Source organism: Trichoderma ghanense (assembly GCF_004382785.1).
Source record: "Trichoderma ghanense strain CCMA-1212 chromosome Unknown scaffold_9, whole genome shotgun sequence".
Lineage (NCBI taxonomy): Eukaryota > Fungi > Ascomycota > Sordariomycetes > Hypocreales > Hypocreaceae > Trichoderma > Trichoderma ghanense.
In genome coordinates this window covers 614,576-631,550 of record NW_027395672.1, presented here as the reverse complement: position 1 = coordinate 631,550, position 16,975 = coordinate 614,576, and the positions used below count along the sequence as shown (strand labels likewise).

The 16,975-nt window shown below is 51.1% G+C and overlaps 4 protein-coding genes across 4 annotated transcripts; 3 read left to right on the top strand and 1 right to left on the bottom strand.

Moving 5' to 3' along the window:
- Positions 1–208: 208 nt before the first annotated feature.
- Positions 209–1,239, top strand: CCMA1212_007294 (Transcriptional regulator CBF1; the record flags this gene model as incomplete). The annotated part of the gene is made up of 2 exons (XM_073704465.1): positions 209–833; positions 899–1,239. 2 exons carry the CDS (start codon positions 209–211, stop codon positions 1,237–1,239), a joined length of 966 nt encoding a protein of 321 aa, XP_073557096.1.
- Positions 1,240–7,164: 5,925 nt separating this feature from the next.
- Positions 7,165–9,275, bottom strand: CCMA1212_007293 (Uncharacterized protein; the record flags this gene model as incomplete). The annotated part of the gene is made up of 5 exons (XM_073704464.1): positions 7,165–7,904; positions 7,957–8,187; positions 8,258–8,713; positions 8,774–8,963; positions 9,051–9,275. The coding sequence occupies 5 exons, from the start codon at positions 9,273–9,275 to the stop codon at positions 7,165–7,167; spliced, it is 1,842 nt and encodes a 613-aa protein (XP_073557103.1).
- Positions 9,276–9,719: 444 nt separating this feature from the next.
- On the top strand, positions 9,720–10,115 carry CCMA1212_007292 (uncharacterized protein; the record flags this gene model as incomplete). The annotated part of the gene is made up of 2 exons (XM_073704463.1): positions 9,720–9,881; positions 10,014–10,115. The coding sequence occupies 2 exons, from the start codon at positions 9,720–9,722 to the stop codon at positions 10,113–10,115; spliced, it is 264 nt and encodes an 87-aa protein (XP_073557102.1).
- Positions 10,116–12,113: 1,998 nt separating this feature from the next.
- CCMA1212_007291 (uncharacterized protein) lies at positions 12,114–13,136 on the top strand (the record flags this gene model as incomplete). The annotated part of the gene is made up of 4 exons (XM_073704462.1): positions 12,114–12,141; positions 12,188–12,654; positions 12,699–12,879; positions 12,937–13,136. The coding sequence occupies 4 exons, from the start codon at positions 12,114–12,116 to the stop codon at positions 13,134–13,136; spliced, it is 876 nt and encodes a 291-aa protein (XP_073557101.1).
- Between the last annotated feature and the right edge of the window lie 3,839 nt (positions 13,137–16,975).

Here is a 16,975-nt window from a genome sequence, read left to right as displayed (position 1 = left end):
CCTTCATTTGTGCTTCCAGGCATCGCATTTCAGTGTCTTCGTCTAACCGCAGCCATAGGCTTGAGGCGCATGTATTTCAGCTGGGCCTAGACTTTGCAGCCGTCTGCTATAAAGTTCATCCGCCAGTCCACCACCAAACAAGTACTCACTTTCAGCTGGTCGACCGCGTTACGGCTCGCCTTTGCAGTGTCTTCTCCCAGCTAGATAGATGATGGCCGACACACTCGTCACTGAACACCCCGATCTGTCTGGATTTCCCGGCTCTCCTGGCCAGAAACGCAAGCGCGAACTCGAAAGCCCCAACCTTGGGCGCGCAAAGCGTGCGGCTCCTCCTGCAACCATGTCAGCGTCACCGGCGGACACGGCCGCCTTCATGGACAGTGCCATGGAGTCGCAGGCGGCCGCGGTGAGCGGCGTCAATGTCGCCGACTTCAACGCCCTCCAGCAAGCTGCCGCTGCCGACCACACCGACGCCACAGACCCTTCCAACGCAACCAGCACAGCCCAGGCCGCCCTGGGCATGTACCCGACCCTCCACGTGCCGCCATCGACCGAGGAGCAATTCTCTGCACAGGGGCCCGTTGAGCCCGACCACGGCCACGAAAGCGCGTTCAAGCATGACACGCCCTTCACCACGGACGTCACACAACAGCCCGATCCGATGATGGATCCGACCGTCAACCAGAACGCGCCGCCCCCTCCTCCGAACGGTGTCCCGACTCACCCTCCTCCACCACCGCAGCACAGGTACGCAGTGCCGCCGCCGCCCAACCCCAAACCGAGTGTTGGTTCGGAAGAGTGGCATAAGATGCGCAAGGACAACCACAAAGAAGGTAAGATGCGGGACACGCCTCGCCAACGACCCGTGGGATTGAAGGTGGCATTAACGCGAATGCAGTGGAGCGTCGGCGCCGCGAGACCATCAACGAAGGCATCAACGAACTGGCCAAGATTGTGCCGGGATGCGAAAAGAACAAGGGATCGATTCTGCAGCGGGCTGTTAGCTTCATCACCCAGCTCAAGGAGAACGAGCAGCAGAACATTGAGAAGTGGACGTTGGAGAAGCTCCTGACCGAGCAAGCTATAACGGAGCTGAGCGCGTCCAACGACAAGCTCAAGCAAGAATGCGAGCGACTCTACCGAGAACTCGAGACGTGGAAGCGAGTTGCGCAGCAGGCCGGTCTGGAGCCTCCAGCCGCGCCCAAGGAAGAGCCCAATGCTGGCATGCCATCGAGTTAGAACCCAGGGCATTCGCTGGTGATACTCCACCCTCGCCTGTCTCTCCCGAGCTTTTCCGAAGCTTACTTTGTTTCATCGCAGGCCAAGGTACAGCTTGACAGAGACGGGTTCCCATGATTCTTCCGTCTCCTTCGTTCCAGCCGTCCCTTTCGCAAGGCTACGTCAATACATATCCGCCGCCGGCCTTTTTTTCTGCGATGCCTGCCTCGGCAGTGATGATGACTACGTTTTGTTTCGAAATCGTTTCTTTTCTTCTCCCTTCTTTCTTGAGTTACCCAAAACTCTTGGTTTCTTTGTCAATCTCTTTCTCCTCCACTCTTACTGGGCTTGGCTCTGGCGAGATACCATTTCTCACTGTAAGATTTCTTCCCTCAGCAGCTTGGCGTTTGGTAGGATGCACTTGGAGGACTGCAAGGGGGAGCTACATGTTCGTTTTTGCGCCGCATCGGATGCCCAGCCATGGTTTTGTTTGGCTCTGGGCTACATGGAGAAGGCGCTAGGTAATTAGCAAAGCTTCCGATGCTAGGGACTAAAGATAATTTGTACGATCCTTTGATGCCCAAAGCCGTTGTATGCTTGCTGTCTGTGCTCTGTGTTTCTGATTACGAGTCGCCTTGATGGAGCTGCATCGTGGCGACTGAGCTGAGAAGGACTGATTTGCAGGTTTCACTGGGGTTAGCATCCCCTATCGCGGGGAAGCAGAGGGTGCATCTCCGTGAGTCGCGGAGAAGCGAGATGCATGCAAGCTGGAAGGGTCTTTGGTGAGGCTTGCCAGCTGGAGGTTGTCTTTGATTGGGTGGAGAGCCCTTGCGTGTGTCTCAGCTTGGGGAAGTGGCTAGCTGAATGCGAGGGAGTTGCCACGAAGGTGTGCAGCTGCATGATGTCGGATATGTGCGGGTGAGGGACCGGGTTGGCATGATGAGGGGCAATGGTTGGTGATTTGTCGATGGTTGGCGATGATTGTTGGGTGGAAATGGTGATTTGGGGGGTTGTTGAGTTTGATGTTCCCCTGACGTTGGGTATGGGAGAGTATCATCTGTGATGATGAAGGCTTCGATATGTGTAGGGCTGGAATGGGATTGAAGTGACGGACAAGGTGATTTGGCGTCCATTTCACTTGGTAATCCGTGAATGGTTTGTTCTCTTTTCCAATTGATGTCTGATGGCTATGGCATGGGTTATATATACTTGCCCTTATTTAATTGCAACGTTAGAAGGAGAGAGATATAGTAGAAGGCTATGTAGGTATCCGGATTCCTAAGAAGTTGGGTAGGTCTAGCTTGTATCATATACGAGAGCAACCCACCCGTTCTTCTTTGGACGAGGGACCCGTGCAAGCGACGCCGTTCCCAAGCGACAGATCCCAAGAATCACCGGTGCCCACCATAAGACCGTGTATCATACAAAAGATTGAGATTTGTCTCATCGCCCAACTACAGTCTTTGGAGAAAGAGCTGTGCCGACGTACGTGGCGTTGCGGCGCAAAAGTGCTGTCTGCCGATGAGCCTAGACCAATTCAAGCAGAACGCCAGCCTTGGCTATCCAGCATCTCAAGTTTACTGATGGAAGCTCATATATGAAAACGAGAAGAATGTAACCGTTTGTAGCAGATGGTAGAGTTCTCCTGTTGAACTCTCTCCGGGAGCTTGAGGCATTTGCACAGGAAGGCCAACTTCTTACCGATGAGTGAAGCAACGACAAGAATGTCTTCCAGGTAATAAGATGGTCCGTCCATCGACTTGGCCTCTCGTCTCCATCATGCCCCCAGCATGCAATCGTCCTTCTCCTCCCCCACAGACTCCCCTCGCTTCCCTCGACACACACAAAAGCCAAAGAAAACGACAAGGATTACCTCTCCACATACGAGAAAACAAAACACAAAAGAAGGAGAAAACAAAAGCGCCCCCCTCTCTTCCTCCCATGCAAGCACGGAGCCAGCTCCGTCGCTGACACACTGAGAACCAGGGGCACGCAAACCAACCACTCGCATTTCTTTTTTCTATATTTTCCTCTTGTTTCGTTGTGCCGGGGGACTTGCATCATTTTCGTCACTTTTCCCATTTGTTTTTATTTTTTTTTATGCCCTGCTCCCGCCCCCATGTGTCGTTGGATTGAGTGGGCGAGCCGAGGACATGGGTCAGGCAAATGAGTGTGGCTACCTGGGATGTAGTATGGACATGATATTGACAAGCAGGTACAACAAGATCAGAGTCGACGATGTATTGGTACCTTGGGAGTCTAGAGATACAACAGTTGGGCGCCCATTGCATGGTGTTGGCACATGTAAAATGAGTGAGTCGTATTTGAACAACCAATGAGCGGGGATGAAATGCTTGAAAGGATGCCCCATCTGAGCCGTGGACGATATCCGCGAGGATCGAAGCGAGAGACACAGGATCAACATCACGATGGAGACAGTCATTGTGCCGTGCTGGCGTCTTCTATCCTGGGATTGTCCTCCCGATACACGCTGCTACAGCCTCAACAACAAATCAATCCCTCTCTTCATCCCCTCTAGTTCCAAAGAGTCAATATGAGTACCACCAACTGCCGTGTCGCTTCATCAACAGTGATGAGATGAGCATTCTCGTCCCCACAGTCAGCGCGCATGCAATCACACACTCGCACTCGTGTCTGTCCTGACTCAATGCCAGACGTCAAAGACGTGAATGACTCGCTGAAACAACCAGAAGCAGCAGCATCTCGGGTATTTGCTACCTATGCACCTCTCACTGCATCCTTGGACCGATCCGTACATGTACAGCTCACGATCATAACACGCAGGACCGTGAGCAACACCTTGTCATCTCCAGAAAATCAATGACACGCATCCCAGAATCAGACCACTTTTTGCTGTTCCCCCCCCTACCCTTACCTTGACACCCTGCAAAGCTCGAGTTCCTCTCTGATGCCCCGATTCATCGCAGTAGCAACATGATGTAGTTCTACATGCTTTTTAGCTGCGTGTACCAGGCTCCGCAGCCCGACCACAAGGCAGAGAGAGCAAGGCAAACAGGGCAAGGCAAAGGAACGGAGACAATGATTACTAGGTGTGTAGGTAGGTAGGTATTAATCCGTCTCTCTGATCACTTGAAAGGTATCAGGACAAAGTGTACAGTACACACCACCCAAAAGTAAGGCGAGACGGGCCAGACCGCTCCCCATTCCCCTTGCTCCCGACCTTGCCGTGTTGACTTGGGTAGGAAGTATAACTTGTCAGGTATCACTACAGATACGATGCTCACAGCCTCCGAGGAGACGGCTCTCATGCAGGACGAGATGCTCGTTCTGCCTGTACCTGACACGCATGGGCGGTGGCCTAGACCTATGCGAGCTGCACAGCAAGAAGGGGGGGGGGGGGGGCTGGTCCTTCTTCCGGTAGGTGACCAAGAGGCCGGCAAGGCGATCAAATGTCGCAAAGTCGTGCCAGAGCTGAGACTTTTCAGCTGCCGAGATTCCTTTGACCTTGCCTTAGGTACTACCCTCGAGTCATATACCTACCTAAGGTATGTACTTTCTTAAGAATCTTGAGCTTGTCCCGTCTTGCTTCCCGCACCAGAGCCCTTACATTACATCTCGCTCGACCTGTCCTTCGACACTACCTAACCAAGCTCATCAAGAGCAAACACACGTCACTCTATTCATTGATAGCTACCTTACCTTACCACAATCCTCGCTTCTCCGTGACAAGAACCAATCCTTCTCTCTTCTCTCCTTATCCCCCAACATCAAGCCTTTCACGACACCCCAGCCAGCTGAACAACTCTCATTCATTGTTCTCCCCCCCCCCCTTCCTCCAATCCCATCGAGCCTATTAAAACCCAACCCACACACACTTTCTCTCGCTCGTTCTCTCACACACTCAGACATGCATGCCTCTCTACCTTAGTCCCCCCTGCGTCCTGAATCATGTTCACCGAATCAACCGCATCCAAGAAGTACCTTACCTTAGCTAATAATCCACACAGCTTTCTCCGTCACAGCCTTGCCTGTCCAAGGTACAGTACGAGAGAGTACATTACCCGTCCCTCCTTGCAACGCATATAGGTACCTAGAGGAGTGACACATCACATTCGCTCTTTAAACTTTGCAACCCTTTCCATCTCACCCCCCCTGGCATATGCCTAGAACACACACATCTCCAAGTCCTTGCAAGGCAACTTCTACAGTACACCACTACAAATACAACACAATACAACACAACAGCCACACGGGTGCCTCGCCAAAACATGCATGAGTCGTATAATCCCATCGTCCATATCACACTCCCTCCCAGAAAACGCATGCCTATTTCTACTTGTTCCAGCCTCATGTGTAGCTATATGCTATGCAGCCTCATCACAAATCCCAGCAAACATCGAATCCTGAAAAAGAAACAACACACACATCAGAACAAAACCACATCAAAAATCCAGCATTCTCCTGACCGACCATCTCCATCCATGTAAATCACATCAAACACTCATCCCCCCCCCCCCCCCCATATACAAACAACCTTCCCCCTAGTCTCCGAAATCACATCTTTTCCACTCCCCTTCCCGTCGATCCGATCCCTTCCTCCCCATTCCCCCCAAAGGCTCCAGAAACCCAGCCCAGGTCACAGAACAAAGCCCCGTCCATGATCATTCATCTTCACTTCCCGCTCGGAATCTTTCCGTGAAAAAGATATACCTTTTCCTCCACACCACACATCCATTCGTTCAACCCCACAAACTGGCATCATCGGCGTCAACGAATCTATTCGCCTACGTTCCCCGATACGCTGCCTATAAGTAATTAAAGTATCACTCACAATCTTAGATGACACCGGTCTATGTTCGTGAGGACAGCTTGTAATTGTGAGCGTACATTGTATATTCAATTGCACCCACACACGTAAAGCAGCCCCCCCTTTCCATCTCTACATGGCAGATAAAGCAACTGCTCGTATATTATAAAATACTCTTGCCGCAAACAAACAAGGCAAACGTTGATTGAATGGGAGAATCAATCTACTTCGCATTTCCCACTGGGTGTAGTTCCTGGCAATAGCATCAGAGGATTAATTATCGTATATAAGTGAAGTTAGATACAGTCCCGTATACCCACCCAAACCCCCCCCGAGTAAGACGCAAATACAAAAAGACAAAGAGCCAATTTTCTTCCCAAGATCGCTTTCCAAAAGAGATTCGCATCGCTCGCTCGCTCTGCTCGCTCGCTTCGTCTGATTCGCTTTACACCTCGTGAAACCGCCCAGCCGCCCCAGAATCAAACCCGTTCATCCAATCTGCATCAATCTTGATTAGAAGGAAAGAAAAGAGAATAGAAAACTCCAATGAAAATGCCCAGGAAAATTTCACCGCCGTTGCCATCGTCACACTATTGTGCGTCAAGTCTCAAAGTGCCAACCCCAAAGTGCGCTCTGATAGCCAGTGAGGCCATGTCCACCAGGCAACTGTAACCGCCAAAAGTTCAAAGCATCTGCCCGAAGTAAATGTCCACCCAACCGTGAAAGTGCCGCGAACATGCCAAAGCACAAATGGACAGTCTAGCCTCCCAAAGCATGCTGTCGCTGCCATATTCTGACCCGGAGCATGTAAAATCGATTCCACCGAGCTATTTAGAGAACTCAAAAAGAGGGTGGAAAAGGGGCCGTAAACGATCCTCTTTCATCGAGAAGATACTAGTCGCTAAGAAAAAGAAAACCGCGCGCGGACTGTCGAAAGTCCACCAACGCCAAAGGTCCTTGCGGGCTCCGAAATGATGAGCAACGGACAAATAGCACAGCCGCACATAGAAGACTCATCATGCCATCCAATGGGTACCGTGCCCTGTACTGTATGGACCAGGACGCCGCACCCATCGAAACCGCGGCCAGCGTGCCACACCCAACCGCCCAAGAAGGTGCCTTGTGCTGCCTGCCTTGTGCTCAGACCAGCTTCCGCTCTATTGTAGGGGCGGGCGGTGCCCAGCAGTGTCCACCACCTGAGCCATGACTCTCAACCCTCGGGCGTCGCTTGGCATTGCATAGCCGTAGCCTTGCTGCTGGTTGACGGCAGGTGCCTGAGGCAGGTCTCCCGATCGAAATATCGGGTTCACGTTCTGATCAAATTCGCTGCGATGAGGTGCCTCAAAAGAATTGGCGATAAAGGACTGGTTGGGCGTGATGGAAACGCCAGAGGCTACAAATGGAGCAGGCTGTGCCGGCGGCTGCTGCTGCGCGTAGGGGTACATGGTTGACGCGTTCGTAGTCGTTGATCCCTGCGGCCACTGTTGGCTGTACAGATTCCCTCCGGGACTGGCGTACTCGCTAAACACAGAAGGCCGTCGGCTGGCATCGTGAGGGCTAGGCACCATTTCGAGGGCCATGTTAGTAGCAGCTGTGGTGGTCACAGGCTGGCCGCTGTGGACGGACATCGTGCCGCCTTCGACAAAAGTGTGCTGCTGCGGGGGAATCTCCGCAATCATGGGCGGCGCATACGCATTGTTGAGAAAAGTGGGCGGCCGAATGCTTGAAGCCGAGCTGGGCTCGGATGCTGTGGGGTGAGGAAGGCATTGAGCAGCCAGGGGCTTGGATCTGCCATCGTGATCGTCTTCATCCTTGATGAAGGTGGCGTCTTCATTGTCGGAAGCATAGCTCTCCGGCATCTTGTCTTCTGCCATGACATAAACCTCGGTCGAACCGTCTTTCAGTCGTTAGCATTGGTCGCAAAGTTGACGCATTCTCGGATTACATACCAATTTCACCATTCTTGTATCGCTCCTCCTGTCGAGCCACCTTGAAGATCTCGTTCAGATACGGCCTCTTCTTGGCGTTGGCCTCATTGTCCATGAAGAAGGATGAGAGAGCCTCGACGGTTGTCTCCTCGAGCTTCTTGACGTTCAGGCCAAGCTTTTGGATATCAGGATGCTGCTTGGCGTTGGGCTCAACAACCAGCCTCAAGATGTGAGCGAGAAGATGAACACGTTCTGCTTTTCGGTTAGCATTCGTCACTTTCATATCCCTTCTCGCCCGTCGAGATGGGCTGGCGTCTCTCACCTCGCTTGTAAAGATGATCGGGCTCCTTGTGCCGCACCTTGTCATCCTTGGTAGGACCCCATGGCTTCGGCCACCAGGCAGGCGCCTTCTCGTCGCTACCGGTGTAGGGATGCGTCGACTGCTTCTTGGGCTCCACGGCCTTGACCCAGGCCTTGGCGATGAGCTTGCAGGCCGTCTGTTGACAATTCTTGAAGCGCTGTTCGTAGAAATTCCACACGGCGGCGGAGTCGCCAATCCTGATGCCCCTGCGGGACGAGATGGTCATGGGCACGTCATCTTCATCATTGACGGCTCGGGGTCCCCTTGCACGCTTGCGACCTTGACGAACGGGGCTGCCGTTCCATTCACCCAAACCAGAGTTGCGGCGACGGTCCATCACCCGGTTACGACTGAAAGCTGCAGGGCGGTTGTAGAACCCATCTTCAAGGTTATAGTCGTCCAGCATGGGATCGGCACCTTGTCATGTACAGAATTTAGCAACGAACAGAAAGACACGCATTGCAAGGGGGGTCTCACCTGCATCAATGCGGGACATGACCTGGCGGTATCTGCTGGCATCAAAGAATTGGCGGATGGTGTTGTCCGTCATGCCGCGTCCCGGGCTGGGGCTGAAGAAGGTCATGGATGTGCCATCTTCGGTAATTGCAGCAACAAAATAGTGCTTGGCAACAATGCCACAGTGTGTTCTCAACGCCTCGTCAATTTGCTGTTGTTTCGGTTCTTGTCAGTAAAAGAAGACGAAAAGGCAAGGACTGGCGGCGTCATATGCAGGCTGTTTGTTTGCAAACCTTACCATCAGTGGCGGGCGGCGCGAGTCATTGCCCTCTTGAAAACGGGCATTGTCAGTGTCCACACCAACGCGCTCCTGAGGAAAAGAGTGATGCCGCTGGCCAACATCGGAGGTGTATCTCTCGGAGGAAAAGGACTGGTGCCGTGAGGAAGCTGCATCACCAGGATAGTACTGAGGCTGGAAAGCCTGGTGACGGGGAAACGAATCCCGGGTCCAGTCCTGAACCATGGCTGACAGAGAGGTCGAGGGTTTCTGGCACTGCGGCAATATGAGCAGAGCGCACACTGGCGAGATTTAACAGATGTCCGGAAGGGGGGGTTGCCCCAGAGGCTACCCAGTCAGCGACTCGTGGGTAGGTAGTTCGGCAGCGTAGTTCGGCTCTGCTTGGTACGACTCTCGGTTTGCATAGGCCAAATGGAGAGGCCCAGGGATGTAGAGGTTGGCACCGGCGGCCGGGTTCTGGTCACCTAGCCTAGGTGGCTGTATTTCTCTTGCAGAATCGGAGAGAATTTGTCTCGCAACGCTGTGCCACCAGCGTCGTGCTGTGAAGGGGTGAGACGGCTAATGATCAGTCTGTGCTTCTCTCAAGGTGGCACGAAGACCGCAAAGAGCACGGAGCAAGCAGGGTGGTGTACGGTTGTCGAACGGGAAGACGATAGGTGGAATTATAGCATGTCGTGGAATGCCAGGATCTCTTGGGATGGCGCTGCTGGCAGTTGGGAGGGCGTGTACGAGGATGCTGTTATGCCCGAGCGTACAAAAACCGGCGAGGCTGTGCGACAACAGCAGCCAATGTCGAGGAGAGGATGCGCGGGTGTAGTCTGGGTGATGCCGGTTCGTGCTGAAGAAGAAGACGGGCAAGGCGATGTATTGACGTTGGGAGGCGTGTTCTGGCCTTCGGAAGCAGGTTGCAATTAGGGGGAAGACGGGCACAGCAGGGCAATTAGACGCTCTCAGCCACCGCAGTCGCCAGACGGCAATGGCTCCGAGAACGAGTTTGTGCAAGGCGTGGCAGATCGGTTTATAGCAGGAACCGTTGGTGTGTCGGACAAATCAGACGAAGACTAGAGCTAGAAAGACGGAGAGGTTGCGGCTCCAGGTACAGAATCGTGCTCTCCGAGACGGAGTAAAGCAAGACAAGAAGATCAAGCAGCCGGAGAAATCAACAACAGTCCCCTCAGATCGGTACGGCGAAGAGTACAGAGGGGAGGTGGTGAAGCATCAAGCGTTGTGTGTAGCAATGGCTAGCTATCTCCGGCATGGGCACACAGGGTTCGGCGAGGTGGCACAGGCGACAAGCCAGAATATCGCAATGCTGCTGGAAGAAGTCGTTCCCTGTGCAGGCAAAGAGAGGAATGAAGAGACTACGCCCGTTGCCTGGAGATGGATCTTTTTGCAACTCCAGGAAACCACACAGGGAGGCCAAAGGAGGTGAAAGAAGAATCGGATCCGGGGCCGCGGCGAAACGAGAGTCAAGAGTCGGGCTGGGTGGCGGCGGCAGTCACCGAGAAAGGCGCAGAAAGCCGTGCTTGCAAGTCGAGAGACAGAGGAGCTGCCGGTTGATATGCGATCAAGGTGGCAGAGCAATCAAACGGGACAGGTCAATTAGTAACAACCCACCAGAAGGACGATGGCAGCTGCGTGGCCCCGCACAAAGACAGTGGATGTCTCTCCTGTCGCTTTCTTACTCGCGGCCGTTTTGCTGGTGTTGGCCAGTCCACTTTGGACGGTAGCCCTCCTTGGTCCCAACCAGCTGGCGTGTCAGCAGCGTCGCAGTCGATTGAGCGCGCCCGTCAGATGGCCAATCAAGGCGAGGGCAAGGGAGGGAGGTAGCAAGAAGATGATGGTGATGGCGACGGTGGGAGACGGCGAGAGGAGGATGGCGGTGAGGATGGAAAGAGGAATGCAGATGATGATGATGATGATGATGATGATGATGACGGTGAAGCAGAAGAAGCTGCGAAGACGAGAAATAAAGCGGGAAAGCAGAGAGAAGGGGACAAAAGAGGGCAATGGGACGGAAGATAAGGACGGAGGGTGGTTAGACGGATATTGTATGAAGTAGAGACGGGGACAGGGACAGAGCAGAGATGGAGGGATTTGAGAGAAAAGGCGGGCAAGCAAGCGGCAGACGCCGGCAAGAAGCTAAGCAATGAATCAATGCATCGACCAGCCGGCCCTCCAGTCAGCAGTGACGAGCGAGGCAATGCAGAGAGACGGGAGCAAATCGACAAGGAGCACGAGTTCAGGTATCAAGAGCTGGAGGTGAGGATGCAAGCGAAAAGGCGGACTCGACCGACCTGAGCCTCGCTCCATGTCCCGAGGAGCAGAAGCAGAAGCCAAAGCAGCAGGTTTAGCCAGGTCCAGGCAGGGAGCTGGAACGCAGCTGGTTCGCTGAGCCAATCGCCGTTTGGAGTCGCCGCAGCCCATCCCAGGGATGCTGGATCTGGTAATATCTACTTTTCTCTAGGCCAGGTTTCGCTCTGCTTTTGCCCTCGCCTTTCTTTTTCCTTCCTTCGTCTTGGTCCCCCTTCCCTGCTCTTGGCCGTTGCCCCGTTGCCGTGCATGCCTTCACGTCGGGTTTGCATGAGTGAGGAGGTGAGCAGAACCAGCGATCGTCCGGCCCGCCAGCCAAACGTGCGCTGGAGAGCCCTAGAGCCGTACCTACTAGGTATGTAGGGCCTAGAGCAATGGAGCCAACCTCCCCTAGTAGACGCCGCAGGCTGGGGTGCTGTCGCAACAATCCATGCGTGGAGCTTCGCGGGCTGCAGTGTTAAGGTGGTGCTCCAGCGGGTGCTAGGACGGCCCAGGCAGTCGCCGTCCTCAGTGCCCAGCAAGGACGCCAGCAGTAGCGGCCGCCCAGTGCTACACCCACCAGCCAGGGTCTAGGCCGTCGACGGCCTTAAAACCACGGCGTCGGCCTTGATGGGCGGCATGTCACTACGAGAGCGTTCCTCGTCGGGGGGTTGCCACGGGCGCAAGGCGGGCCAGGGAGAGAGGGGGGTACCTCGACATTCGTAGCTGGCGTACAAATGGTCGTGCCGGGCCAGGGCTTGCTCGTCCAGAATGTACCTCTCCCAGCAGGACCCGTACAGTACCGCCGTGTACGAGGTAAGAGCTTGTAACTGGGAACCCACCAGTAACTCCGTCTGCCACCCTTGTCGATATTCGCGAGGGCACCTCTACTGATGCCGAGTCGCTGGGATCGAGACGAGACGTCAAGTTATTGGCCTTGGCACGCCCAGCACCAACACGGCGGCGCGCCATACGATGTGCTTGCATCAACGGCGGAACTGCAGCCAAGGAGGACAAGAGAGCACGGAGTAGCACGTACTCTTTTGCCCACGGCCGACAGGTTGCCCATCGGGCTGGCAGAGGAACGAGGAACGAGCGAAGTACAGATTCGCACTTCGTGCTGTGTGCTTGTACAGGCGTCTGGCGCGTCCCTAGAGGTCTTCATGTGCCACGTCCCGTCAGTCTGCTTCTCCACGGAAATGGACGTGGAGCGCGGCAGATTCGAGAAGGACAAGCTCCGGGCATTCGTCGTGACGGCTGGCCAACGAATGGATCGCCAGATGGGTGCCCTACCAGCAGTCAGCACTCGCTAGTAATTCTAGGAATCCGGACCAGCAGACAAGCTCGCTCCCTCAGTCACTCACTCACTCACTCACGAGTCTTGATCCCCGCGCATCTTGGGTGCTCCAGAGATGCTGCGGGTGGCTCGAAAGGGACAGCAAGGCACTTGAGCTTGTGCAGCACAGCACGCTAGACGGGCTGCAGGAATCCTATCCGGCACCCGAAACACAGCTGCGCGGCTCATGCTCCGTGGGTTGTACCGGCTAGTATTGTCACGTACACGCAAGTACTCGTACACTTACGACTTGTACAGACACCGCCTGCCGCTGTGTAGCAAAAACAGTACGAAGTTATCTCGTACTTGTGCTCACAGCACCGCCTTGGGCTCAGGGCTCAGAGAGTTCAGGAACATGCCAAATCGTGCGTCTGCAGGAGCCGGACCGTAACGAGGATAGAGTTCAAGTCGTCCGTACCGAGGGAGGTTCCCCTCAGCCAAAGGTCGTCTGGATTTGAGCAAGCGGGAGCCAGGCATTGGCCCAGCCGCAACACCATGACCAGGATGGGACTGGCCCTGGGGTGACTAAACGCCCAAGACGAGCACCTCTCCTGAGAACAACGCGCGTTGAGACTGTGCTAACGCATCTCCTCTGATTTGATCACGATCCTTGCGTTGTGTAGCGTCGCTTCCAGCTCTATCTCTCAAGGGCGCGTTTCTACCAGCACTAGGACCCAGTAATGCCAGCATTGGTGTCCCATCTCTGTGGCACAAGTGCTACTCGCTTCGACTTTTTTTTCCAGCTTCTGTTGTGCCTGCGGCTCCGGCATCCAGTGTACCCGCCCAGGAAATACCGGGGTTTCTTCTTCCTTTCTTTGTCTCCCCTCTCTTATCTCCTTCTCGAGTGTGTGCTCGAGAAGTTTGGCAAAGCTGTCGATGTTTTCGTTAGTCAACAATCTGAAAGCTCCGAGCGTGCCTGTGCTTGTAATACGGGGTAATCGCACTCTGTGCCTGTGCCGCGTGGAAGCTCGGGAAGTTAATAGCGGCACTCGAACCCTTGTTCACAAGGTTGCCAGGCCTAGCAGTCCAGGATGACAAGCGACAGCTCCAGGATAGCCCTGTTAAGACCGGCGAGGATTGCGTAGCCTCTGGGGCTAATAATGATGAGAGAAGTTGCTCCGTGAACGAGGGAACAACGCAAATTGAGGAAGAAAATGGGAAAATGGCGAAAAAGAAAGCTGTATCCATCGTTGGATGTCGTACCCAGCCATGGCTTTTGCATGTTCCAATTGACTTTGAATCAATGCGAATCATTGCAGGCTAGTGTCCTAACCGGTGGCGCCATCTTTCCGTATGCTGAGGAAAAGCGTCGGCTGCCGTCAGGTTGCTGCCCCTGGTAATAATCGATGGGCAAAGCAGGTCATAGGCCTCCGTGATGCTTCGTACCAGGACTGTGGTAAAAGACAAACCCTCTGCAAAACTGTGCCCTGACTGCTAACAGCCCTCATGCTACCCAATGCTCAACGTGAAGTCGCTGCCAACAAAAGAAGTGAAACATACCGTAGCTCTGGCTCCACGGCATATGGAGAAACAAAGGAAGTGGGGATGTGTGGGAGTCGAGGGACGGCAAGCATCAGCGTCAACGGCATCCTGCCCTGTGGGCCAGGCCAATAGAGAGCTGGCTGCCGGTTATCTCTCTGATCTCTCTGATCTGATGCTACCTGTAATTAAGAGTATTGCTATTCGGGCTGTATCAAATTACTATTCAGGCTGTAGTTCCACCCGACCAAGCCCAATCGGGCCAAGTTCCAACCTCCCAGCCCGCGCCACTAAAAAACAGTGCGCAGCCGTGGCGCGAAAAACAGTATACAATTACAATATGTATTATCGTCCTACAGAAATAAAGCTATCGCGAACTCACTTATCCAGCTGGGTAGCGGGAATAACCTCCTCAACAGCTTGGCTGCTGCTACCGCCGCCGCCGCCGCGGCCGCGGCCACGGCCGCGGCCCCCTCGTCCCCTCTGAGAACCTCTTCCCTCTGTATTTCCTGCCGTTCATGATCGTTTTGCAGCTTATGAGGCGCTCTAACTGGCGGCCTTAACCTCTGCCGCTATGCAGGTGCGTCTAACGCTTGCCTGAAGCCTGCCGCCGCCTTGTTGGCTTGAGGTTGGCAGAGACGGCAGCGGCGTGGGCAGCGACTGTGTAAGCAACGGCTGTGTTAACGCTACTGCTGTATTTAGCTGCGTAGCAGAACTACCCTCTAGTATCAGCTGTAAAGACATATTTGTGGAATGAGTGAGCTCTATTGAGATTAAGAATATGACTTAATCTAGGCTAGGCTAGGCTATTAAAGAAGAAGGAAGGAAATAAACAGGATCTTATAGATCCTGGTGTTGTGGGCTAATGGCCCTGACTGGCTAAGGCACATGCCAGGGCACGTATAACACATCCCCCTCAGGGTTAATAAACTATAACAAGATGTAAAGAATAATAATATAGGGCTTTTCTGCTATAAGAGAGGGATATAGAAATATAGGAAATAGATAAAATTAGTTACTGTAGCTAGCTATTCCTTCCTTTAGCGAAGAAGAATAGGAATAGTAAAAACTATAAGGAATATAAGAGATTTAAGGTATTTTAATTAATTAAGGCCAGAATTTATTTCTGCACACTTAAGGGCAGAATATAAGATAATTCAGTATCCTTCCTTATTAAAGTTAACTTCCTTCTTCTAGGAAAAGGTGCTTATAAAGGTGGAATTCTCACATTCTCTAAATTCAGCTTAGTTAGTAAAAAGGATGCCTTTTAAATTATAGTTAGTAAAGAGGATGCCTTTTTTAAAATATAGATAGTCTTTAAGCATAACGTCTTTTTATAACAGATCTAGTTAAAGTGTCTTATACTCTTTAAAAAGGAAGATAAAGATATAGTTATTAAAAGGAAGAAGAAGCTAAAGCCTGTAATAGTTAGAAGTTAGTAGAAAAGTAAGCCTATTTATCTAGGTTCTTAAGCAGGATTAACTATTTTTAAAAGCTTTATAAATTTAGCGTGTTTAATCTTTATAAGTGGCTTTATAAGGCTGTCTGCTATTATCTCTTATATACTAATTTATTATATCTTAAAATTACCTTTTTCTACCTAGTTAATAATCTATTTATATTAAATATTAATATAACAGGTCTAGGCAGTGTTATAGTAATTAAGAATAGTAATTCTAGCATTCTAGGAGTTAGTATATAGTACTATTAGCTTTTAGTTACTAGCTTTAAGTTCTTTAAAGATCTTCCTAATCTAGATAGCTAACTAACTAGCTAGTATAAGATTTATAAATTTAGCCTTAGTGCTGCTAACTATAATAATAGTCTGCTTTTTAGTCTTTTAATAGACTAGGCTATTGCTAATAAATATAATATAGCCTGCTATTAAAAAGCATTCGGCTAGGTTATTAGCAAAGCTTATATCTATATACACTCTTAGATTTAGATTATAAATATTATATCTTCCTCCTAGTTAAATGCCTAGGTCCCTTATGCTATTTAGATAGTAGAAAAGATGCTTTAGGATCTCTTTATAATAGATTATTAAACTAATATTAGCTTTATATAACTTCTAGGTAGTATATATAATATTAGGTCTTATACTTATAAAGACAAAATTAAGGCTGCTAGTGCGTTTAAGCTAATCCTTTACTGCTATTATAACTTTCTGCTTCTTCTAATTATATAAAATTTGCTTTTTAAGTGGCTATAGCGTTTTAGCTGCGTTTTAAAGCATTAGAATAAACTTAGCTATAATCTTCCTAATATATTTACCCTAGCTAAGCATAATTATTTTCTTTATCCTATCCCTGTAAACCTTAAGTCTTAAGAAGATAATAACATTGCCTAGCTTCTTAATTTTAAATAGACCTTCTAGCTATATTACTATATTATAAATAGTTAATATCTTAGGTGCTGTTATAATTATATTATCTATATATAAGATAAGGATTATACTGTCTTTACGTTTAAAAATATAAAGCTCTAAATTTAAAGGCTTAAAGCCTATAGTTACTAGCAACTCTATAGCTTTTTTAAACCACTAAAGCAGAGCGCCAGGATAGCTATAAAGGGCCTTTTTTAAATAGCACACTCTCCTTAATCTGTTATTAAAGCCTTATAGTTGTCTTATATAAACGTCCTCCTTAATATTAGCGTTAAGGAACGCGGTGATAGCATTAAATTACTACTATTTAAGATTATTAGTTACTATAATAAAATAGAATACCCTTACTAAGGCAGAGTGTGCTACTGCAGTGTAGATATCCTTTATAGTGTAGTCTATGCCCTTAAGCATATCTTTATAAATAACCAGGCA